The 27208-nt window shown below is 37.7% G+C and overlaps 1 protein-coding gene across 2 annotated transcripts in view; it reads left to right on the plus strand.

Annotated features, from left to right (window-relative positions):
• LOC106934665 (trafficking protein particle complex subunit 9) overlaps positions 1–15759 on the plus strand; it is a 72524-nt gene extending 56765 nt beyond the window's left edge. For both annotated transcript variants that reach the window (XM_015014710.1, XM_015014709.1), the window contains 2 exons: positions 2586–2738; positions 15603–15759. In XM_015014710.1, coding sequence (XP_014870196.1) covers positions 2586–2738; positions 15603–15757 — 308 coding nt within the window. In that variant the 3' untranslated portion in view covers positions 15758–15759. The remainder of the gene's footprint in view (positions 1–2585; positions 2739–15602) is intronic.
• Positions 15760–27208: the final 11449 nt, after the last annotated feature.

Genomic DNA, 27208 nt, shown 5'->3' on the forward strand with positions numbered 1-27208 from the left:
TGTCTCTTTTCTTTCTGCCTCTATGTTGTTTGACTTCTGATTCTCGAATTCTAACAGTGAACAACTAAATTATACTTTACCTATTATTAGATTCAGTTAAACTTTAATTTGGGCTTTTAAAAGATAAGAAATGCTTTAAACGCAACATTTAAAGTATTGAAGCAGAATATTTAGGACACTTTTCTTCGTGGTCTGTGTGTCATATATGATTTACAGATGCACAAAAGCAAGATCTTAAAATTGTTGGACTGCCTGATGAAATACTTTTTAGAGGGCAGATTCCAGTAAAACCCCTTGTCATAACAAACCGGGTTCCCCAAGGGTGTCACTGACCCACATACATACCCTTCTGATATGTTGAAATGCAAAAATAAGTACCTTCATGTTATTCACCAGTTTCTTTCTTTCAGATCATGTCTCTCTCATTATGAGTACCGTAGTTTGAAATTTTGACTGATAACTTAATTCTTGATTTTTCACAGTTTGCAGTGAAGGACAAAAAACTCGTAGTCTTTTTCTTGTTTTGTTGCCATAAAAACTTGTTGTTGTCCACTTTTTGTCTATAGATGTGTTGCTGCGTGACGTCAAAGTTTGAATTGAGTGCTGTGGAATGCTGTGTGATTTGGTTCAGTTAAAAAAAACAAAAAACAAACAAACAAAAAAAAAAACTAGGTGACCCACACACCAACTCTCTGACAGCTCATCGGCAGAGCAGGTGTTTAAATTAGCGTATCAGGTTAGCTACCGCAGCGATCACTTATTACTCATTTCAGTAATTAATTATTGAAATTAATAATTATTGATTATCAATTTGTTACAGGTAACACTGTAACAAACTGAATGTTCTGCTCTTAGTGTAAGAAACGTTTGTGTTTTTTAATGTTGAATCCTGATAATTAGTGGGATTGTTGTCAGACAGTTGCTATAACAACAACTCCGTGTGTAGTGTAGCCGGCACAGGGCGGGAAAAAAAGAATAGAAGTGGTTTGAGTTGTTCTGACGGTTTTTCTGCGTCATTTTCTCTTCTATTCAGGCCTTTTATGTATTTACTGTCTACATCTTGCTGAACTGTGACCTGTATCACAAACCTTACTATTTATTTTCTATTATTTTTAATTTTTAATTTTCTATTATTTTTAATAGAGTATTTTCTATTTAAGTATTATTATTTAAGTGGGATGGTATTGTTCTCCCCTTTCATGTTGTCAGACACTGATTTAGTTCTACCGATGTTATTCTACATCAGTCAGGCACAGAGCTCGATGTTGTTGGTTTTGTTTGGACGTAGCTTTCATCTATTGTTCTCTGGTCCTGCTCACCTCTCCTGGTCCTCCTTCCTTCTTAGATGTTATCCAGTGTAAGCTTTGGACTGACAACAGTTGAGCGTCTTTCTGTGGCGCCAAGTTCTCTTTGGGAACCGAATGAATAAAAGATGAGAAGAGCCTAAACAGGAAGACATCTGTTGTGAAACAAACAAAACATTACTCTTTCTGCCACCGTGCAGACACAGCCATCTTTTAATATATGACAGCTTCTCATTTCTCTCAAATACATGTGTATTCAAAAAAAAAAATAAAAGGAATACTTGATGGATGACAAAAGCCTTCTAATACAGTAATGGATTATGTGGCATTTAATAGGTGTAAAAATAAAGTGAGCTGTCTTTGATTCACTGAAGACTGAACACCTTTTTACCCTTGCAACCATGCTTCCTGTAAACACATCATTTTACTCAGGTTTCCTGTTAAATACTTGGACATATCCAAATATATAAGCACAAAGTACAGTACAGCACAGAGGAAACAGCTGATAGAACATTGAGCATAGATAAGACAAGATACGCTAATTCTTTATTTTTAATTTCTCTAAAGGATTTCTCTCATCAGTCACTCTGGTTGCTTTAACCCATTTTGCGTAATTAATTGCTGTGATAATTGTAATGACATCCACTATCCAAGCTTTTCTGCTTGTTAAGTTCCAACGCCTGATGCTGCTCAGCTGAGTAAACGACCTTCTGTCCCAGAGATGTATTTTAAATCCTCCTCCTGCTTTTCTGGCTGCTCTGTCTCTCACTTCACTTTTAATTCAACCCAAGAGCTCCGATTTTATGAATAATTAAGGCAGAGAGTTATTCCCGTGAATGTTTATTTAATGGCGCCCGCGTTCACATCCTCTCTGAGGATTTTTACGGGTTTTGGTGATGAATCGAGCTGGGACGTGTAAACCTTGTTCCCGCCGTAGAAGCGGCCGTCTGCAGCTCGGCCTGGGTTTGTGTGCGGAGCGCGCCTTCCTCGCCGTTCCCGCGGCGTCTCTTCCATCAGGAGTGGCTCACCTGCACAGGCAGAACACATGCTTTATTCAGGTGATGTTTCATTCATTCGCTGCTCCTGGCTGAAGTGGATGCAGCTGAGTCATTCATCTCCGTCAGACGGGCTGGGAGGCATACGTTACAGTCTGGTGACGAGCGTGGAGGACGTCACAGAAACACAGGCGTGCTTTGTATTGTTCACGTGCAATTAACACCCTGCCACCACCTCTCCCATTTCTAAATATATCGTTTTTGTTTGTTTTCTGTATTCCTGCAGACAAAGTGTTTGGCAAATTTCTGAGTTGGGATATAGAGGAAGCGGTGCATCAACTTCCGCTTAAGCCGGGCCAGACTGTGACTCTCACTATCAGCATCAAAGTCAAGCTGGACTTCTCCGGTCAGGAGAACCTGCTGCAGGACCTGAATGATGGTGAGTGGACCCCTTTGATGCTTCTGCCTCGTTTCGCAACGTAATCACCAACTTCAATGTTTTTATTGGGATTTTTGTGATATGATAAATTCTGCTGGACGATGAATTGGCCCAGAAATGATTGAGATGAATGATAATGTTGCCATTTTCAGACCATTTTCAACTAATATAATAACAATGGAAAAATAATGCGAGATATTTTTTCCTAAATAACTCGCTTGCTCTCTCAAAAAATTAATACAGAAAAAGGTAAAAAAAAACCCCAAACATTTAGCACTGGAACTGGAAAACACTTTAAATATCCAAAATAAAACAAAGCAAATAGAACATTGACAGTTAAAATGGATTATGAAGTCTCTATAACCAAATTTGTATTTAAAAAAAAAAAAAAAAAATCACTCAGCATAGACAGGGCAAACAGGCAACAGTGACAGGTAGCCCAGATTTACTACTTTGTACTGGGTGTCAAATGTTTGCAGCTTTTCTTAAAATGGTGGCTTTTCAACAGCATCTCTTTGACGACTGTTGTTCAAGTGGAAATGATCACTCATTTTAATTTATCATATGATTATTTTATTTACTGCTCATGGTGACAGGCCTGTCATAACACATTTTGTTGGGCGATAAATCGTCCCAAGAGTTCTTGCGATAAACGATAATAATGTTGTTTTGAGACCATTTTCAAGTAATGCATTGATACCAGCATAGTAACGTAAGTTTGCAGTTTAATTCCATAAAGAACACTGGAACTGTAAGACATTTTAAATATCCAAAATAAAAACACAACAACCAAAAGCAACAAATACAAAGGATATAAAAACCAGACATAACCATAAAACCATCAATAAAATGGAATAAAATTGCCCTTCAAAAATAAATGACCATCAAGGAAGGTCATTTTAATTCATCATGCAATTCATTATTTGCTTGTTGTGACAGGGTTAATTGTGGGAGGCTTAGTGTTCAGTCACACAAAATCCCAATAAATGATATCAGTCTTTTTGACCATAATATGAATAAATGTAAAAAAAAAAAAAAAAAAAAAAAAATAAAAGGGACTTGGATACATCTGTACAGCACTGTGCACTGGACAAAGAAGAGCTGATAATTATGCATACCTTCATCTTTTGTGACCCATTCTTATTTAATTTAAGCAAAGTAAAGTTTGTTTATGTAGAACATTTCAACAACAAGACGGTTCAAAACAATACAGTCATCAGTTATGAAACATTACATTCTGTCAAATGTCATCAAGCAAATACATATCAGATATAACGATCAATGTTCTACTTACTATTAATCACAGGCAGCTCTACACAGCCAGTGTTTCAGCGTAGATCTATAATAATAAATATTTAGCTGCAGTTCTTTTAATATACGACCTGTAATCATACATACTGGAAACGGAAACATTTCCTCTTCTGCTATGGATTATTATTATTATTTTTGCAAAGTAGCAGTCCATGTGCTCGTATTGAATGAATGTGCTGTTCTACATGGACCCGGCTTGTTAAAGAGTCTGCCTCCTCTTATTTAGGATTCAGCAGCGATGGCAGGAAGGTGAAGGTCTGTGCATCCGACTTTCCCCTCCTCGCCTGTACAGTAGCTTCCTCACTTCAGAGCTAGATTTTATCAGTTTGAATTAAAAAAAAAAAGAAAAACACCTAGTCAAGCCTCCTTCCCTACCTCAGAGCTCATTCAGTGCGTTCTCCCACAATCCTCTTCATTCTCTAACCTCCCCGGCCCGTATTTGCAGCTGTCTTCTTCCTCCCTCTTCATGCTGTCGAGTGTCTTTATTACAGACGCTCACGGGCTGATGAATATTAATGTGAGACGGACCTGCTCTCGCCGAGTTTACTTTAGAGGGCATTTGCATGTGGATTCAGACGCTTGGGAAGGCAGACGCAGGCGACGCCGCAGTGCCACGGCAGACATGAAGTCGTTGGAACGATACAGTTTGAGCGTTTTAATTAGCCCCGTGATTATCCAGGCCCTGAATTAATGAGATAAGATGTGTTTCCTCCAAATACAACAGCTCTGAATGCAGCTATTCCGGCAACTTTATTGGTTTGCAGTTTCATCCAAAGACATTCGATGCTATCTGGCATACAATATGTAAAGCGGTCATGGTAATTATGTCGGGTTGGTCTACTGATTAACCAATTTGCATAAACTTGTTGTTCAACTTTGTTTTCTGCACGCCTCTGTACAGGAAGATTACAAAGTTTGCTGTATTTGCTAATTGAGCACCAGCTTATTATTATTATTAGCATTATTTTTTTATGGTATAATTAAAAATGTTGAAATAAACTGTAGCATTGGTGTAGCCCCTTGCAAAACTATATTCATTAAACAAAAATGTCAATATTTTACTAACAGCACACCAACACAGTGTGGAGCAGAGTGATGAGGAAATACAATTTTCAACTTTTTCTACAAATGAAGAAAGTGTGCTGTGCTATGCAGCACTCCAGAGTAAATAATTCTATAATACTGATTAAGAAAGTTCTAGTTCCACTGGCAGATGATTACACAATTATGTGAAAAATTTCATAAGTGACAAAATCTGCCAGCAGAACTAGTACATTTTCACCAGTATTAAAGAATAATTTGCTTGAAACAAGCTTGTATTTCTCAAATAGAAGTTACTTGTAAGTTAGCTTTGTTCTAATCCAAGTGTACAGAGACATTTTCACTTTGAAACTGTACAAAAATACTTAAGATTTTATTTTTGCATCGATAGTCAGAGGGTCTAAAATTGGATTAAGATCTAATCAGCCTTCAGGTGTTTCAGGACGTTCTTTAGAAACGAGGACAGTGGATTCTAACATTCGCGTTGAGGATGTCTGTGCTGCTGCTACATGGTTAGCATTGAGATGCTATTTTTGGTTTGAAGAGCTTTGCCGATGGGCTAAGTAGATCCTATTTTTTATGATAAAAAAGTCATATTATCAAGCTTCTTAAGAAATGTTCCCCCTATGATTGATTTAAGAGAAAACATGTGAATCTTGATCGTTGTTGTTGGACTTGTCAAACCTAATCTTTGTTGACATTTTCAAGACGACACTGCCCAGGCTTCTTTCTGCTGATTCGGAAAGTTGCCCTGCTCTTTAAGCAGCAAAGCAGAGTGGACTCAGCCAAGTGTTGATTGTCATTGTTCAGTTTGGCAGCTGTCAGCATTTTACCGAGCTGAGTGAAGAGAGTTGGACATGCTGTGGTGCAGTGGATCCCAGCCTCTTCTCTAATGAGAGCTTACCTTCTCTCGCCCCGTTAGCAGAACAGTCATGTGCTCACTCACATACATATGTCCACACTCATTATTATCATCATTAACATGTTTTTATTGCATCCACCCACCTGACAACTTGGTAGCTCATGTCTACAGTAGGTGAAAGCATCGAGTGCTATTTTTTTTATTATTTAGGTAGACAAACTGAGAAAGATAAATCTTAAGATTTTCAATAGTTTTCATAATTATTTTTCTTTTTGATCAATTTATTGACGATAGTCTTTTTTTTGTGTCCCAGAAAAAAATATAAAGAAAGTTTTGCACTTTAAATCATGAATTTCATATACTAAGTTCAACCTCCAGCATGGCTAAAATATATAAAACAAAGCTCCTATTTATTATTTACTTTTTACTAACTAAAAGTCACAAGTCTTCAGAATATCAAAGGCTGTACTGGAAATGAACACTAATAGGTCTTATTTCATTCAGATTGCAACATCAAAGGAGTTACATGTTTTCGTTCAAATCTAATATTTTTGATTGCAAATTTGAAATGAGTATTGACTGATATGTGCGTGTATTATTGAGGAGTTTGTTTGGATTAAATCAGATAAAATTAGATATCTGATCATTAAAATGTGATTAAATCGGGTAATTCTCGAGAACTGCACCGCTCTTTTTCACTTATAGATGCTCATTATGATGCATAACCATGGTAGCGGCTTTATTTACTTCAGGAAGCAGCTGATTAGCATCTCAATTCACAAAGCTGGAACTATGCCCCCAAATCTCTTTCTCATCACACAACCAGACAGAGATTTATAAAGCAGTGACAAAAGCAAATGATGTGGATTAGCACCGCTTGCCAACAACTGACAGAGTCATCCTGGACATGTTACTTTGACAAATTCTCTGCTTTAATTGAGCTGTTAGCATAACAGTCAAGTATGACAGTCATACAGCAACAGTGTCTAAACTCAGACTTTTTCAGATTTCTCCCCGCAATATCTTTACGTTGGTACTTGAAGGCGCCTCGGCAGGAGGCTCAAAGGTTGTTAAAAAATGGAGAACATAGCAGAGACACATTCAGCGTGTCCTCGCATCCTTAAGTCTTAAATACGTCTATCCAGAATAAAGGCCTTAAAATGTCTTAAACTCGTTAAAAAATTTAAGTTTGCCTTAAATATTCTAATAAAAGGTCTTAAAGTTTGTCATGACAGCGATATTTAATCTCATATATCCTCAGATTTTTTCATTTTTTCTTGCAGGACTTTTCTGTCACTTTTCTTTATAGAGCAAGACATTTACAAGTGCTTTAAATAAATTAGAGTAAATACTAACTAAACATTAAAAAACAGAAGAAAAAAAAAACAGAAAAAACATAACCTAATAAGACGGAGCCAGCACCCAGCTGCAGACCGCAAAGGAAATTTTTCAACTTTTATTTAAATTTTAAGAAAAAAACAACAACCTTTAGTCATAAAACAAGCATAATGACTAAAAGTTTTGATGTCGATACATCCTTATAGTAGACATCAACACGTCTCAATAGCCTACGTTACTCATTGACTGCTTGGAAACCAATGTTTAAAGTTCCTACCATTTTGAACAAACGTGTTGTTTCATCTCCCAAGGAAGTTAAATTAGTTGCTTTTGAAGCTCCAGCTCTAAACAAATAGGGATAGTTTTTACAGCAAAATAGTGTTTTTAACACGTAGGGCTGTAGACCTTGATGTTACAGTTCCACAGCCTCAAATTAAACATTTTGAAAACATTATTTTGAGGGGAGGGAAATCAGCATTTTAAAAACCTATTGTGAACGAAGTGTGTAATTGATTTTATTTATTTATTTTTTTTATCAGTATAAATATTTATTAGGTGGGGAAATGGTAGCTGGGTCAAACAATAAGTCATGAATAGAAATGCCGAGAACAGAGAACGGCTGCAATAACAACATCTGCAGATGACTGAGAGCATGTGGATGAATATGGAAGACGGTGCATATGAATGAATTCCTCAGCTCAGCTCAGGTGGAAAGGTCTCGTCTCTTCTTCAGCTCTGCCTTTCTGTAGCTGAGCAGCCTGAGGGGAAACCAGAGTTCACATCTTGCGCGCCTCCCTGGGCTGCAGTCCTGGTGGGGGTGTGTGTGTGTGTGTGTGTGTGTGTGTGTGTGTGTGTTTTCTCGCAGCAGCTTTGCTCTATATTTAATAGAACTGTAAGCTCAGATATCTGGATGGCTGTTCTGGCCGGTTCGGCTCTTGCTATCCGCCGTGCTGCGTTGGAGGCTGTTGTCTTTTTATTTGCACACTTATGAATGTCCACGTGGCTTTTGTTCTGAAATATAGAGCCTCGCATATATACTCCTAACCTTTAAACATGTTCACATTCTGCCATGTTATACCAACAAACCACAATGCATTTTATTATATATAGACCCCAGAAGTGGGACCCACTGTTCCAGGAGATGAAATTTTACAAGCTTTTCAATATTTTTAACAGTTAAAATTGAAAAGCTTTCCATATTTTGCAGTCAGTCCCCCAGTTCTAATAACTCCAAAGCTTTACAAGAGAACATTAGTGAGGAAACGGATACCTAGGATTTGAGGTTTATATATCAAACTACATTTAGGTGTTTTTTAAATTTCTTTTGAATTATTTTGTTGAAATGTAGGACATAATTTGGGCAAAGTTTAAATGTGTCTACAAAATACTTTTAACATATTTACATGATAAACAGAAACGATAGAAATACATTATTTTTTGTGAACTGTTTTCTAAATAAAGTAAAAAAAAAAAAGAAATTTCCGAGCAAATGAAAGCAAAAATAATTTTACAGGAGTTGAGAAACTAGTTAAAACTTAATTTGAAGGGGTGTGCATAAGACTGACGTGACACTGTCATAAACATGTCATAGCAACAGTCATGAACATGAAGAAGTCTTTATGAATGTTTACAGCTGTTGTCATGAAGTGTCATTCGGTAAATAATGAGCCTTTTAACAAAAAGTTATATTAAAACTTGCATTAAAAGTCCATTAAAAGTATCAACTTTGCATAAAAATGTCATTATTTACCTAATGACACTCATAGTATGAAGGAATATGAAACTAAAGTATTGCTCTTAACACACTAGTATCAAGGCGATACTGATGCTGACTTTGTATCAGGGTCAAGAGTTTTAAGAAAAAAAAATCCTTTCTGTTGTGTTGGTCAGTCATTTAAAATCCCATTTAAAAATAACGCTGTTTACTGTTGCAACATGATGGAATGTCAACTAGTATGAAAACCTTTGTAGCCCAGCGCATAAGTTGTTTGTTGGTAGTTTTATAGGCGTATGCACGTCTGGTTTACGCTGATGATCCCTGGCTGGTCTGCAGTGCTCTCTGGGTTTCAGAAGGCGTGGAACAGAGAGGCTGGTCCTTCCCAATTTATCCCCAGACACAGTTTATCTCTCGTTCCTCATCCTGCTTGAAGACCCCACCACACCATAACTCATGATCTGACGGGACTGATATCATCACTCAGGACTAATGGGCCTTGACTTCCACCGCGCTTTATTGTGTTAAATGGTGTGAGTGTGGAAGCTAATGACAGCACGAGTGAAGAGGGTGCCGCGCACTGCAGACACGCAAGAAACAAACAGCAAAAAGCCCTCGAGTAGTTCTGGAAAACTAATTAAGAATGTACTTAACATTTAAGGAACATATCGTGGATTAGAGGAACTCTGTCTTTGGAAGACACCTGGTATGTAGTCGGGAGCTGGACTTGTCACACCAAACTGCTCGTCAAGGAAGTTTGCGACTGTAAAAGAAGAAATAAACATCCGGAGTAAAATTGACTCTTGAAAAATACATGCAGAGCTATACTTTCCTCCAGCTACGGCTGTGTGTTTGAGTACACCTTCAGCTGCCTGCAGCAGACTTCATGGCGGATGAGAGCTGCCTTCCATATACGAAATGGAGTGGAAAAAGACCGCAGACAAGTGTGCCAGTGGCCATCCTCACGGGACTGCCAGCTAGCACAACATTTTGAAGAGAGAAAATATCTGCTCCATTTCATTTTTCAGTGTTCTGTCAAATCAGAGTGCCTGAAGGGTCAAAGGAAAGTCACAGAAAGAGGGGGGAAAAAATTGACCCTGAAGGCATTACTTGAGCTGTTATCGTACAGTAACTCTTGAACTACACAGTTTTTACATCTCTACAACTGTGAATAACAATTCTACTTTTTGACGTTCTTATGTGTTGGAAATATGATGTCAAGGAAGGTCATTAGATTTACTATGTCTATTTCATCAGAGAGATTCACCCATGAGATGGGTCATCTCATTTTCAAGGAGGCCTTATATCAACCGTAGGAGTATAAGGAGCAGAATAAACTCAGTCTGATGATAAGGTTCTACTGGACTGGCCACATTCATTGGTTTTTCTGGTAAGGATATGTAAAAAGCCTTTAAATAATTGAATCTTTTTGTAGTACCATAATCTCACACAGACCTTAATGCCAGTAGTTAGCACCTAAATCTCAATCTACAGTTTAGCATTTCACTGACTCGGGTCGGGGCAGACAGAGGAATCTTTGACCATCCCTTTTTGCGCAATCTCTCTAGATCATAAAGAGTCCTGTCTTGTGCTTCTGTTTTTCATCTTACCCTGCAGGTTTTCTGTAAATTGTATGTTGCATTCACACAAACCTTATTTTGTCCACTTAAATGAAACTCTACTTTGTCTAGAGAGTCCAGTTAGTTTGGGGAGTTGTGAACACGTAATTGAACTCTGACACGGACCAAAAATGCAAACTGTGCTTTGCCTAAAAACCTCTGTCTCAGTTGGGTTGAAGTGAACTTTGGAGTGATTCTAAAGCATATGTGAACGCCAAGCAGACAGTAGATGGCTCCAAAAGCAGAAAATTGACTGAAGCACAGTGCATTCTGAGTAAATGTATCCAAAGCAAACATGCAAGTTTAGTGCTATTGGGAAAAATTGCTGGTGGTCTTTTGCTAAAGACAAAAGAGAAATCCTACATCTGCTAAAATCTGACAGCCCTCCATATTGAACATTTTGTGAAGAAGGAAGTTGTGCTCTTGTCTTCTTCAGAGGTTTTTATGTCATTTCCTTTAGCGTCCTCACAGGCGAGAGGGGGAACAGATTTGACCAAAGGTTTGGTACATTTGACACATTTCAGTGTGAAAGTGAAACACAGCAGCTGAAAATATAACAAATGTTGCAACTTTGATCCCCAATTGAACCAAGTCTACCGGCCAATCAGGTGAAAACATTTTTAGATCTGTAGACTGAAATCCACCAGTAAGATGGAAGACATTTCATTTTGTGTGTGGTGAAGCATTTCTTTATCAATGTTTTGAGTTACTATCTTGCCCAAGGATCCAGGGACAAACCATTTTTACTTTTCATTATAGATCTATAGATCTGCCACCATACTTATTGGACATGAGGTGCTTTTCCATATATATATATCCTTTGATGCCCTAATTTTGATGTAACCTAATAAAATTTTGTGTACATGCGGGCGTATTTGTAAATTGGCTTTAATATGCAGATAATTGTGAGCCAAATGCAACCTGTATCATCCAACACGTCAATCCTTCGGATAGGGCAGAAAACAGCAAAAAATTATTCTTGGTAATTCACTGCAATTCGGAGCTGTGCTAAAAACCTTACCATTATTTCTAATGAGAAACTCTCAATCTTCGCTGTTATGTTGAAGAGCTGGCAGCAAGGCGGCCTGTGATAGAAATGCTGAGTTCACCCAAATCTCCCTGAGGCCATCAGACACACAACGAGACAGATACTGATTGGGAGGTGGGTGTAAAGGAGGGAGGTTTGGGGGTGGGGGGTGATTGCAAGGCAGTGCCATAGTTAATCACAGCTCCCATTACTCAGAGCCCCTGTGCCACAGGACATGCAGAGTCATGTGTACCTCCTGAAACACGCCGCCACTCATAAAGGATTCAGATCATAAACTGTATATTTTTTATCACTCTTATTCCCTTTCTCTGTTTAATCTGCTAGATTGTTGTCACAGGTATTGTAAGCACTTTTAGCAAGCACTACATAAAAATGTCCCCCTCCAAATGTCTTTGTAAATTCATCTGTACATCTGTCAGTACTCTAAAAATTAATCACTGGAAGTATTTGTAGGAGCCGTAGAAAGTCCCAGTTTTGACTTTTAAGTAGATGAAAAAAAAAAAAAAACTGTGGGGTCATTGAGGTTTACATTATGACTTTATTGTAATCAGCAAATTGTATATTTTACATGTATAAATACATGTCAATATTAATATAGTTAATAGAAGTAAGTTATAGTAGTCTGAATACTTCGCCTTATTAGACCAACACATCCAAATTGAATATAGCACAATTTATTTAGCCATAAGCAGCAATTTAAGATAGATTACAAATATTAATATGGATATATTCATATGCACCCATGCCACTGGGCCTGATTCATCAGCTGGCTACCAGTTCAAGAGAGGGTAAACAGTCCATGCTCGACCTCCAGACAGAACTCATCAAAGTATATATCTGTTTTGTTAAAGGCAAATCTAATCTCAGCCATCAAGCTAAACATTTAGCTGGCTATTTCAGACTAGCTAATTGTTTAACCATCAGTCCAATGGGAGGCCAGGAGGTGAAAGGCTTCTAGAGTTATTAAGCTTCACATTGAGTTGTCATTTGTTTCGTACAGTGACCCATTAGGATTCCTCAAGCAAAGTTCTAAAAGACAGAAAAGTGAAAACAGAGATGAAGTGTAACAACAGTGAGTTTTATCTCAGACTCGAGAGGCCTTTAAAGGGGGAGAATAGCTGCAGGCAGAATACTAGTTACTTTGTTAGCATTCTGTGCCAAACAGGATCTTTAACGTCCTTCTGTGTTTCAAGGGCATTAAGGTGAGACTACTGTCAGGTGTTCTCAAGCAGTAGACCACTGTGCTTCCTTCAGCTGCCATTAGCAATTAAAAGCTAGATATTTTTTTCACTGGATAGAATTAGTTCAGAGTTGAGTTTAAACTTTTAGATGCCAAAACTCCCATTTAATCTCATTTTTTGCTCATACAGAAGTGTGACCAGTGTGACCTTTACAGTGCACTGCAAAGAAATTCACATCCCATGAACCTTTCCACATTTTGTCAAGTTACAACTGGAACTTTTGGTGCAGTTGAAATTTTTTTGTGATAAAAGTAGCACATAATTGTAAAGGCTTGACTAAACATTGCTGGAGAAAATGGAAAACAGTAACAACAAAAAATCAGACTCCTGAATTTTTTTTTTTTTTTTTTTTTTTTTTTTTTTTTGGACAGATGAGTCTAAAGTTGAATAATTTGAGCAACAGAAGAGGATATGTTTGGCATTCCAGGAAAGGAACCACATGCGTGAATTCTGCCGTGTGTCAAAGGGTTCTTGAGGAAAATCTACAACTTCAGACCAATGTCAGAGGCTGGTGGATGGTTATAAGAAGTGTCTCACAGAAGTTACTTCACCAAAAGGGGATCTGATTAGTTATTAGGTGGTAGGGCATTCTATGGTGTTAAGCTGAACAGTGTGTCCCCGCATCCTTGAAACGCCCTAACATTCTTAAATTTATGTATCTTAAATGAAGGCCTTAAATTCATTTAGAAAAGATGTTGACCTTAAATTTGTTTGTCACAAATCTTATTTTTCTTTTTAACTATTTAACCTCATATTTTCTATGTAGTTCTTTGTTTTTCCATGTTTGACATTTTTGCCAGCCAAAGGTTTGAGTCATTCACAGATATCTTCATTTGTGGCTTCAGGGGGTTGAGGTTACTAAAATACAATTGCTAGCTATCTAGCTTTTTCTATTATGAGTTGAGTGCAAATTTATTGAGGTTGGCTGGCCGACTTTGCTGCTGGGTGACTCACTTCTGTTGCCAACTGTCTGTACTGCTTATATGTTTTATTCTTCATCTCACACATTCTTGTTTTCGTAACATTATTTTGTTTTTAAAAAATATATTTAATTGCAAAAATACTCATAGCAGTATACTTCCAAGTGAAGATGGCTTGCTCTTGGCTCTGAATGAGTTTGCTAAATGTGAGTAAGTGGTCAACGCTCTGGAGCCAGAGTCTTTTTTAAATCAAAAACCATTATGATGATCATTTTGTGTTTCACCAATGTTACAGCACTGACTTCACTGTTAAACTCAGTCGGTTCTACAAGTAAAGTTTTCCCTCAGCCTCTTCAGAGTTTTCTGCCTTTGAGTTTGTCTGAATGGAGCTGAAGTTGCGTGATCTGCTGCAGAGTCTGGTAATGTCTGCTATCCGGCGGGAGGGAAATTGCGCTGACGTCAGAGAGCGATATGATTCCTTTGACGTCAGAGCTTAGGCTGTGGGCTTCACATTTTCAGTATTGTTTGAGTGGGTTGAAAGCTGCAGCCCCCGCAGTGGTGCCGAACACAGCTGCTGATTGTGCAGCTGCTCCTTTGCCTGCACTGCTTCTCTCAAGGTCGGGAATGAAAATGTAGCCATGTGTTCTTTGTGCACGGCACCTGTCATACCCCTGTGATCTAAATTTTTTATTTTTTTTATTTTTTTTTGAAAAAGGGAACTTTTAATTGCTTTACCAAAGCTAGAGTGAAAATAGGTTTGACATCATTCATAGGGCCTAGTTGGCTTTAGAATAATAGAAGCCAATGTCATTTCTCCAAAGTTTACATATTGATTTCAGTTGATTCTCTGACACATGGATGTCAAACTCATTTTAATTTTTGGGCCACATCTAGATTGTGAATGTCCTCTAAAGACTGGTTGTGGCAGATTGTATTAAAAAAAAATAAGCTGAAATATGTACTGCAACTTTTACAAAAATGTTTTTTGCGCATATCTTTTAAATTGTCATGGCTCTACCAGCTGCTCAATATAATGGTCTGTCTTATGCAGTTTTTTTTAAATAAAAGTTACCTTCTGCAGCTTTAATGGACTGTTAATAAATAGATAACTTCTTAAAAATAAATAATTTGGAACATCTTTTCATATTAATGCAATATGGCATTGTATAAATAAAAACTGATCAATAAAAAAAGTAGTTAAGCACAAAAACATTATCTTGAGATTCTGCATTAAAGGGTCACATTAAAAGTTATGGAGGCCTTGAGTTTGAAACATTATGCTCTAACACCTCCATGTCTCTTATTGTGCTATTTTTGTTTTACATCAAGATTATATAAAGGAAATCTAAGATAGTACATAATCTGTTGTTAAAGTTGCACATAAATTTTTTTAGGAGATTAATACTAATAGTTTGAGAATAGTGCCTGAGAAGCAGGTAGACATGTACAACTTCCTGTTGGATCCAAAGCAAACACTGTGGAATGGATTTCTTATGCAGTATGGAGTTAATCGTTATAAGGGGGGGAAAAAAACACTTTTGAGAGAAAAGATGGATAACCGAAAGTGACTACATTCAATAAATAATGAAAGTGATTCATCATGAAAAGCTCCTATAAAAGCATCATAGACAGCTGATATACTTGTGGGAATAAGTATATCAGCCCTATAAGTATATAGGGTGCTGAATAATGATAATCCTTATTTTTATGCTGTTTTATTTTTATTTTATTTTTTTGTCTCTTCTTCTGTGGTTTGTGCTGTACGTTCAGATGGGATCAGCGTGACGGGTTTGCCGATCACCAGTCCTCTCCGACAGGTCCTGAAGCCCAGGGCCGAGACCAAGGCGGTGAGCAGCGAGTCCGGCAAGGCCGAGTACAGCCACGTCAAGGTAGGTAGAAACAACACTGCATGCACACCGCGGTGATGGCTTCCATTTCCATGTTCCATCAATCAGAGCTCTGTGAACAGGACGTCTTCACAGCCTTAAAAAGTCTAAAATTCTCGTATCTAAAATTAAGGACTTAAAATGTCTTAAATTCATTTTAAAAAGTAATTCGACTGCTAAAATTTTTGGTTACTATTGGTCTTAAATTTAGTCTTAGCCAGTCTGTTTAATTTTGTATATTTTATGTATTTTGTTTTTTCTCGCTTGAATTTTTAGTCAGGTGGAAGTTTGAGTCACACACAGACATCTTCATTGCATTTTGACTCGAGATGGCTGAGGCAACCGCTATCTTTCTAAGTTTCCAATATGCCCTTCCTAGCTAGCTAGCTTTTTGCGTCTTATCACGGGTAAGTGCTAATTTACCACCAGCTGGCTGGGTGGAACTTGTATGTTAGATTCAGATCTTAAATTCAACTCATAAAGGCCTTTAAATGGTCTTAAATTTGAGTTGGTGAAACTTGCAGAAACTCTTTGCGAAAGCATGAAGGCAAGATGGAACTGTTTCACTACATGGAGCAGATCTGAAGGGTTGGAAGATGCTTCATCCAAACACCCAAACGCCAAACCACCTGCAGTGATGAAGCTGGCATTGTTTTACCTTTCAAAGCCGGAGGGATCTTTTTATTTCCACCGTGAATCATCATGAGAGAAAACAGAAGTAAGATTTTCTGTTAAGATGTGCTGTCAAACGGCGTCTTACTTTTCTGGACAGTTTGACAGAATGATGACTAATAGATGAGAAAAAGACTGTAGGATGTTGCTCGTTCAAGGTCAAAAAACAAAAAACAACTTAGATAACTTCAACTAAAAGCAGATTTATAACTTTTGAAATCTTAAATATTTTTCCAAAAGTCATTTTAATTGAGAATATTTCATGCAAATAAACATAATTTAAGAGAAATGCCATTTCTAGTCTTTGAGACTTCTTTGTGGCATTTTTGAAAGCTATATGTCCTTATCTAATATAGATATGAGGTAAGCGTAATTACAGGTAAGTCATATTTTAAAAAAATCATTTAATACAGTTATTAAATTTAAGTGGTAAAACCCAAATTATGTAGCTCAATTACATACAGACAGATATATTTCAGGAGTTCATATCTGTTTATTTTTGATCAATATGGCTCAAAGCTAATAGATAGAACTATATGGTATTTGCAAAAATTCTAACATAATGTAAGGCCAATTAGAAAGAACTTTTCAGACAGAAATGCTGTATTGCCATTTTCACCATGATGGTGAAGATTGTGGACTTGGTAGAATGATGCTGAACAGCCGGATGGATGAAAAGCAGCCCAACATGCAACACGCCCAACATTACTCTGGTCACCATCACCAGTTTGCAGAACCCCTTTGCTACAATACTTTTTATTTTTTACACTATTCAAACTGAAACTCACATAGTTCTTAATTTTTCATCTTCTACGGAAAACGTGTTTTGTCAAGTGATTGCAACTCGTCAACGTGACACATAAGTCATTGCAGAGCAAAGAATCAACGATCCTAAAAGTTGGCTATTTGGTGCAACCTTTATTCTGAGGCCAGTTTGACTCCATGCTGATGATTCATTTTCACCCAACATTTAACTTCCTGGCTGATGTCTTTACATTTTGCTTAAATATTTCCTCATAATGTTCTTCTCTCTTGATGTCATATATTTTATGAAGTACAATAGTTTCACCCCCCCCCTTCAGCAAAACAGAGCCTGAACATGATTCTTCCACCCCATACTTTTAAAGTCGGGATGATTTCCTTTTACTTCCCCATCATGTCAAACCATGGAATGTCTCAGGTAACGTATCAGAAGTTTCCAAAGCCAGGACATTGTCATCTCAGCTTTCCTTTGTTTTTTTAAAGAGATGGTAACCATATTCTATATAAACGTCTGATTTTAAAGCCATTAATAAATAAATACTTATTAGCAAAAATGAGTATTTTTTGTCATTCTAACTGACCTAAAACAAGAGAAGTGTGGTCTGATTTAACTCTTGGTGTGACTTTTTATTTGGTGTATGTAAACTTCTGGCTTCAAATGTATAAATACAGAAGATGCCCAAAAAGGTTTGTTCATTAATGAAGCTTGATGTAAGTAGAAAACAACTCATTATGTTGTGATATTAAGTTCACAAACAGTTTGGCAGTGTTCATAGCACCAGTTTCATGAGAAACAAACTCAGAGAAATGCAAATGAATGCATCTCACTTTGAATTAAACACAACAAAGCCACATTTAATTACTCAGGTTAAGACCATCAATCCAGTTTAGTGGACCACTCCAGTTGTTGTTTCTCAGAAATTCAATACAGCTTTTGTAAACGGTGCCAATTCATAACTAAACTCATCTGCAGGCTGCTTCCAGAGAAAATGTCCAAGTCACTTTTAATGAAGGTAAAACAGAAAGAGACATTTTCTTTTGGCTGGACTTTCCAATTTTTCCCTTCATTTTTTGGCCCTGCTAATTCACATTGACTTTTAATCTCTTCCCCGTTTTGATGACACAGACTCACAAGCAATTATTTAATATCCTCAGATTAATAATTTTTCATCTCCAAACTTCTCCAAACACTATTTGAAACTATTACATTCATTTTCCTTTCCCCCCTTCATTTGAGAAAACTTTTTCGTATTTATGCACAGTTTTTTTGGGAAATAAAATAGCTTCTCTGCCGGACGGTTACATAAATTTTTGTTTCACAAGCAAAGTAAAAGCAACTTGAATGTAGTTTTTGACTGTAAAACAGAATATAGATTTAGACATTTGCTGTTGATATTCAATTCAGTTGAAAAAAAATCCCCAAAGGGAAATCGGAAACCTAAATGATTTTGACTATTGATTATTTAATGATTGATTGTAAACTAGAACATTAAGGCCCTGGTGTTTCAAATGTTTTCACTATTGTTTGGAAAAGAAAAGTCAATTATAAAAGTAAAATGCAACACATGTTATGTACTGTAAATGTAAAATGACATTCCAAGTTGTAAGTGTGTGTCCTGGTCTTTTTCTTAAGATGGACTTAATTCTGCTCTGGGGTTAATTGTAGTTTGACATCAGTCTGCTTGGAAAAAGAAAGTTTACGCAGATCGCCTCTATGCAATGTAGTTTATAATGCAGTAAATTCACCTCTCCCCTGTGGATGTATTGCATAACGTGCTTGGCATCCACCACCTATGCTGTGAAAAACGTAGCCTTTGTTAGAGGCGAGCCAGGCATTTTAATGAGATCTAAAGCTTACTAGAGGCAGCGTTTGACTGGCAGCGGGGCTTTTCAGAGCAAAGTGCAGCGCTGCAGCCTCGGCTAGAATCAAGCTAATTCTGTAAAGACTCTAAAATCTACCCGAAAGCTGCTTGTAAGAACATGAGCATCTTCTCTTTTAATGTTGTTTTCTGTTGTGGAAGGAGTTTTCATCTCGTTGTGTCCTGTTTACTGCAGTAAATACTCTGGGTTTCACTTCAGCCTTCTGGACTAGTGTTGGCATTTACTGGACAGAAAGCCACAACACTTACACATAATGTGAAGAAATGTCTTCAATATATATAGTATTCATAGTATACTCTATGGCATATTTTTTGTAGATATCTTGTTCTAATTTTTTAATCTTGTAGATTCTAACTTTGATTAAAAAAGAGCTCCATTTTTATTCTAGAGGTAGAATGAAAATGGAGGTTTTAACTTAGTTTCCGGTTGCTACCTCACTTGCAAACACTGCTGTTATATGGAGTCTAAACACCAGGGATCAGATTGTTTTTTTTCCCCCCACTTGAAACCTCTCCTTTTCTCCACAAATAAAAAATCCCAACTTGATTTATTCTATGACCAATTTCCCCATATTTATCAAATGCAATTATGTGTTTATTGCTGGCCTTTCCTTGTAAAGCACCGTTGGAGACTATCAGTATGTATAATCAATCAAGAGTGATCTGCAATCGGCACAGGAGGAGGCAACATGTTTATGTCCCTGACCTTTCATCGCTCAACCCGAGTGCCTGTTCCTCAGTTCTCCCACAAGCACAGCGTACCAGTGGGCTTGAAAAATGCAGATGCTGTCAGAACGGGATGGATTTGCCTCAGGTGAAAGGAGTCTGGCTGTTCCGATTTGTTAGGTTTTCCAGTTATATTCTCCATTTTTCAGTTGCTCACGTCTTAGGAGACATCCATAGCTTCCTTTAACAGCTTTTTTTTTTTTTTTTACTTCTTCACCATAGCTGTATGTCACTTTCCATTTCCCTGACCTCAGTAGGAGAACTTTTGGGCCCCAGGGTCTTTGGCGGTTATACTGGGGCTCCAGTAGCTTTATTACAGCTACTGTCTTAATCTTGAATGCCTCTCATTGTGGTATCATAGCAGAGTTTCCTTTGACCACACAGCTATGCAAAATGGAATTCCAAAATAAATAAATGCCAATTTTGAAAAAAAAACTCATGGTTTTCAAGAAAAAGTTTTTTGCTACAATGAGGTGGTTTTTCAGCTGTTTTGAAGTTAGCATATTTTGCTAAACTACAATGGAAACACTTTTTATCACACGAGTCACATGATGAATAGCTGGATGTTGGTACTGGCGGAAAAGTCAAGGTCGACGACAGGAAGAGATAGGAGGATGATGGAACGGCATGCTTTTTTAAATCAAATTATTAAACTTATTCATGTATTAATTTAATTACTTTGTGAGATTGCGTTTTTTCTACATTAGTTGAATATCGACAAAGCTTTGCTCACATTTGTGACGGAAATGCAGCTAGTGGGTGTTGTGGGTATTTGCAACCTCTAAATCTATCATCCTAGGATTTGTGTGAGTGAGAGTAAAAGTAACCATAATCCCACCTTTGTAGTTTCCCTCCTCTCACCGTAAAGACGGTCAGTTTTCAGTCTGACTCATTCACTTATCCCACTGTGGACTGAGTATCTTCACCAGACACTGACTTTTGTTTGGGCGAGTTTCAGCGGAACCCATTATATGGAACAGGCAGGTTTATTAAAACACTCGCAGTGATTATCTTCAAAACACCAAGTGTCCCCAGTGCTGTAAAGCTGCTTCTAGTTCAGTTTTACCTTCCCCTTTTATAAGCCCTCGGTTTTACACGGTGGAGATCGCTGTCAGAATGTGGAAGTACACATTCCTCTGAGGTAAACGGAGTGAGAGAGACGAGGCTTTTACTGGCCGTTCCCCTGGTACCAGCTCTTACAATGGACCATTCTCTGCCTGACCAGCAAAACCCCACATAAAATACTCTCCACAGCTCCTGAACTCATTTTATCAGCCACAAATCTTATGTGTTTTATTTGGATGTAATGCGACAGCAGAACACAACAAGGTTTGTGAAGTGGGATGCAAGTACTTCTGTTTAACAGATTTCTTTTTTCCGGAGCATTTATTTGTATTAAACTGAGCCAGTCATCGGTTAAAATGTAACCTATATGTTTGATCTAGACACCCGTTTACGTGACACCAGTTTCCACCAATTTCCACCACTTTTTCAAACAAGATCTCAGAGTGAAACTTTTCATTAACACCCCCACAGGCGTGGAAGCACACATGAGCAGAATGCACAGATGACAAAACCAGTCACGTGTAGTATAGTGCTTTGTTGTGCAACTTCATCTGTGCAGTTCAACACAATTTCTGATGAGGAATATATGTTTTACATCAGAACATTGTTAATTTGGAAACAGAGACAGGAGGTGGAAGCTCAGGGTAAAAAGCACATGCACATTAGATGACATGTTAAAATCACAGCGCCCTACAGTGGCCTGGCATGACCACATCAACTGTCCTTAGGTGTCTCGGCGGTTCCGTCTAAATGGTAAAACTTTTCTTCGATTAACATCTGAAAATACTGCCAGATTCCAGGCAACAGACTCATATAAACATATCCTGAGTCAACCAGGTTGTTTACTTTTTTTCATTTGGGGAAAAAAGTATTTTTTGAATTGAAATGAATGGGTCATATGGAGAGTGAAAAAATGTGTTCTGAATTTTTTTATATTTTTTAACAAACCCAAAACATTCAAGTAAAAAAAAAAAAAAAAGAGTGAAACTGAACAAAAGATCTTTTGAAAATTTTGTCGATTGTAATTAAAAGAAGAAAAAAAAAATCCAGTTTCTGATGTGGAATAAATGACCAAAGCCACACATTTATTCCCACTTAGAATTAAGAGAAAAGCAGCATTTTGCAGAGTGTGTTTGGAACTCAGACATTTAATTTATGCCAATGTCTTGGCTGCTGAAGCAAGGTCACCCTGGGGTCAAACCACGGCATGCTGGAAGAAGTCTCCAAGCCTATGAGGATTTTCACAGTTAAAACTGACATGTTTGTTTACACAGTATATCTTGTTTAATGACTTAAAAAGTGTTACTTTTTTGCTTATAATCAAATTGTGTGATTTTAATAAGATAATAAAATAGATTAGACTTCAATGTATGCACATTTGAAGACTGAATATCTTTATTCATGACTTCAAAAAAAGAAAGAAAAAAAAGTGAGATAAAAACAGTGAAATCTCACTTTAGAAAAAAATCCCCAATTAGCAAATTTGGAACAATAAATCCTCCCACTGTGTGCAGAAAGGGAGGTCTGTGTGTTACACCAATAGAAGCTGCTCACACATAGAGCACATGCAGGCAGAGTGTTGAGAGAGTGTTGGAGGGGAGGGAGGGAGGAAGGCAGAGCTTCTTGAGGCCTAATCAAATCCAGTGGAGACAGAGGCAGAGTCGGCTGCCTGCCTTGCTGCTATTTTTAGCCTCAGTCCTGCCGGTGGCACTTCAGCTCTCTTCACACATGCACATCCAGACTCGTGGTGCAGATATTTATAACTGCCACAGCTGTGGGCACAGAGTGTGAAACTCCAGCCAAACAGCCCCACAATTTTCTTATTCTTGGCTCAGGGCTGAAGCTGTTTATTCTTTTCTCTCTGCTTTGTCTCTTTTTTTTTGTTTCACCTCCAACTGTACATTCCACTTTAAGTATTGATTTGATTTGACTTTAACAATTCAGCTGCTGATGCTCTGCCTCAACAACAAGGACAACTTTGAAGTTGAAAAACACTTTTGTTTTTGACTTTTCCTGCCAGTGGTGGTGACATGTTCGCCGCAGGCCGCCAGAAACGCATTCAGTAAGATTGATTGTGTGTTAAAGGCAGAAAAATGTTGCCTTGTTGTCATCAGTGGATTGAGATTCTTGCCCAGCTTTAGGTTAATATATGGAATCAGTACAAGTTTTGTTGAACCTAAATGCTTTTCAGATTGATAGTTAATCACAGTTAAATGAAAATGTACACTTTCTTTAATGTAGAAAACTGAAGCTTTCCTCTGTTAGAGCCACTGCAGACTTTATATGAGGTAGTTAAATACATGGGGCCTTCAAAAATCCACATATTGTATAAAATCTTTATTCACACAGTGAAGTCCATAATCAGAACCTTGGCTTATGTTTTGATTAGTATTAAAAGTATTATTAATCAAAAATACTTAATAACAGGAGATTATTTCACTGGAGGTTACTGCCCTTCATTCGTCATTCAAGCCGATACTAGCCACATATAGTCAATAAACTAGAATATACATCCCAATGAGTCTTGCTTGTTGTTTATTTCCAAAGGGACTATGCACTTTACATAACATGACAGAGTTAGCCGCTAAAGCTAGTTCTCCTCTGCAGTAACTCAGGGTCCAATCAGTGAAAATACAATACATTATGGTGCAATACAGGCAGGTTAACACACTTCCTTCATGAAAAATGAGAGTAATAAGCAAAAAGGGGATTTTTAATCTTAAAATAAACATGGTTACAAATTTAAAAAGAATAGTCATTTAAGCCTTTAAGCAGGTATTAAACAAACCTTTCATTAAGCTCTCTTTTCTGTTTTTGAAAATAATTTTAGGCTTTATCCGTCTGATGTAATATGGTAATTTTAAGTGTTATAGAAAATCTTTCTAATTAACAGAAATAAAGGCTTTCAAACATCCATCTGTGTATAATCTATTTCTCTGTCTGTACATATATATAAGTCTCCAACCTTCCATTCATCAACAAAATTATTGAAAAAGCTGTTTAAACAGTTAAATTGCTTCCTTACGATGACCAAGCACACAGTTTCATATGAAAGGCAATGTTGGAGTGTTTTTTACTCAAAGCAGTCCAAAAGTTGACAAAGATTAAATTACTTTTCTGAATTAATATCTGAATTAAGACCATATTATCAGGGTTTTGATCATGCCTGATAGCTTAGACAGGGCCTGTAAAATCAAGGTATAAAATAGCTACACTATTTATCAAATCAAGTGTTTAACAAAACATGTTACCAACATGATGCTGTAATTTTAATTTAACCAGAACATGTAATTCTCACAGTCACTACTTCTCATCCAGTATCTGTGCTCTGTAGGCTACAGAGAGTAGATGCTGTGATCGTAAAGGGATTGACATAAACAACAACACAATCTCCATATCATTACACAACCACCAACAAACTGACCTAGTGATACAAGCCATGGTATGTCCGTGCTTAATGCTGATTGAGCCAAACGTACTGTCTGAATGTTGCGGCAGAATTCGAAAGATATCAGACAAGCTAATGTTTCTTTATGACCTGATAATGCCCCGTTTTCATTAGCCTGTGTGAATTGTAGCCTCAGGTTCCCGATATAAACTGATGGGAATTCTCTTTCACTGCAGTAAGGTCTGATGCGTTTTGCACTCAGACATGGTATTCCTGACTCCTTTGTTATAATTAGCGACTATTTTAAGGGTGATGCCTTCTTTTATAGACCATTTTAATCTAAACATTAGCACACCACGTTCAAAGTGTCTTAATTCCCCTTCCTTCCCCGTTCTGGCGCTCTTGTGAACTTTAAGTCGTCTTCACCACATCTAGACGCATTGATTGGCGCCTCATTTTAGTAAGTGGTCCAACATTTGTAATCAATAAAACTGGCAGTTAGTGTAAATTTGTATTGGAGTTCTTTTATTCATGTCTTCATATGCTGTAAACAGCCAGCATTTTGTTGTAGATTATCTCTGCAAATCAAGTGGAAACAGAGTTAAAATCAGTTTGCTGAGTGAGACCTCCCCGACTTCTGGGTGTTTATCAGGTCGTCTGTTGGTGCCAAAGCTCACTTTAGTTGTAAACAAGTCAGCTGTGTTTTACTGTTGCTTTCTTCTGTTTTATCAGAAGAAAGCAACAGTGAGGCACGCACACACACACAGAGAGAAAGGCTGGAATAAAAGTGATGATTCAGTTCACCTGTGATTAGGCTTGTTGTACGTCCGGCCTTACTGGCTTTGACTGGTCTGTCTTGATCGATAGTTTCAGTCTCCAGAAGCTCAATTCAACTTTTAGTACAACAAAGGCTTTGCTAATGTTTTTTTAGAAGGTTGTAGGTCTGTGATCTTCTTCCTTTATAGCCCCGTGCTGAAGAACCCAACAGTGCATTATGACTTCTCAAGACCTGTAAGACATCTATTAAGACCTAACAGAAACAAATAAAGAGGAGTCTGTTTGCTCTGCCAAGGTCACCTCAGTACAGTTCTCCGCAGTGCAATTTGGAAACCTTTTTGAAGGTAGACGGACGGCTGCTTCGGTGAAAGATACGGCCTTATTTAACATAAGTGTCTGCACAGATGCCACGGATGGGACAACAAATGGACTTAATGTCTCATCCATCCTGTCTGAGTCGCGCAGCATGCAGGTATCTGTCGGACTCCGTTTGTTGTTTTGGCATCCAGACCGAGTGTCTTTGTCTGGACTTGGCTGAGGAGAGAAAGAGAAAGAGAGAAGACGGAATGTGGGATAATTACGGGAAATAAAAATGCATCACCACCGTCGTGATGTACATCAACATATTTTAAAGTATGACATTTGTTTCTTTCAATCTCTTTAATGAGATTTTTTAATTTACCTGCTTGTCTTAGACAGTCCTCAGAAAAGGTGGGCCGACGAAGCCATAATGTTACGGCTTCACTGTTTGTCGGATTACAGGCATTGGGGTGAAAGGTGGGGTACATGCCGGAAAGGTCAGCAGTCCATCAGAGGGCAACAACCATGTACACAAACATCCACCCACACCAGATCGTTAAAGGTTTAAATTAACCTATCAGTGGATCTCTTTATATTGCAATGTTTAAATAAATTGATAGCTAGCCTCTCCAAAACCTCCAAAATCAGCTGCTGCTTATCTATTTATTTTTATCAGTGCTTGAGCCAAATGACTGATGGATTGTTTCAGTATTTTATCTTCTCTTCCATTCACTTCATTTGTTACTTGTTTGGGCCAAACAGCATCTTATTGAGGAAAATCTGACTCAGCGTTTGAGTGGCATGACAGACGATGGCTTTGAAACATTTTCACTTTACTGAGTTAAACTCTTCTAAGTGTCCTAATCTGATTATCATGAGTTCATCTATTGACACCAGAGGAAAAGTACTGTGTGATAGACTTGCGCATTAGAGTAATGGAGCAACAGGATTTGTTTATTTAATTTAATTTTTATCATAAAACTGTCTTTCACCACTATGGTTAATCACAGCACACTACATATTCTTGAGTGGAGTGCTGGACTGTTAGGTCTCCAGGCTGTTGCTTCCAACTTCTTTTCTTCCTACTTCTTTTTCTGTCCTATTTTAAACCCATTGTTTTATAAATCTGCACCTTAATAAAATTCTTAGGAGGCTATTGTGTTACGCAATGAAGCCTCTTTTTTTTTTCCGTAAGGTCTTGTCTTGGCTCCGTCGTTAGCTGCCTTTTGGCTTACTCATTTTCTTTCACATCATTTAGAATATTTTTTTCAATTTCCAACATGGAAATCAATACAACCGGTGCGAGCTCCAAGCCACGACACGACATGAAAATTGAAAAAGTTGTAAAAATGATGATACATGCCCTTTAAAGTTTGAGCAAAGATTCTGCTTTGCATTTTTCTTGCAAACCCGGCCCTTTCTGGAATAGTTTATATTTAGCTTGCACTTATATGCTTTTTACCTCGTCTCGGTAAAGCTGCATGTTTCGCCTCACCTGAGAAATGCTTGGATTAGAGGATGTTTTAAGAGATTTGCTTGATTTGCTTTGGGAGCCAGCAGACCTGGAGGCCTGCCTGGCTTGCTCTTAAAGTTCTGGCAGTGAGTCAGCTTGCTGATTTTTATTTTTTATTTTTTGCAAGTTATGTTTTGGATGACAGTCACAACAGGCAGGGAGGAACCTCATCCTGGCAGCAACAACAGCTTGCGTCTTGCTCATACAGTATAATGCACCAAGTGGACGTGTAACCACAGCACAGCTCGCTCCCCACTGACATGTGGAAGAGTCGTCATGGTGCCGGAGCACTGCAGCCTCTTTTCTCTAACTGATGACCAAATGAGCTGGTCCATTAGGTATGAGAGGCCCCATAGGCCAAAACCTACAAACTCTCTTACACGTACTATCAAACCCTCTCACATTCG

Source organism: Poecilia latipinna, unplaced genomic scaffold (genome assembly GCF_001443285.1).
Source record: "Poecilia latipinna isolate Pla-1442-1.1 unplaced genomic scaffold, P_latipinna-1.0 Scaffold1840, whole genome shotgun sequence".
In the NCBI taxonomy this organism is placed as follows: domain Eukaryota; kingdom Metazoa; phylum Chordata; class Actinopteri; order Cyprinodontiformes; family Poeciliidae; genus Poecilia; species Poecilia latipinna.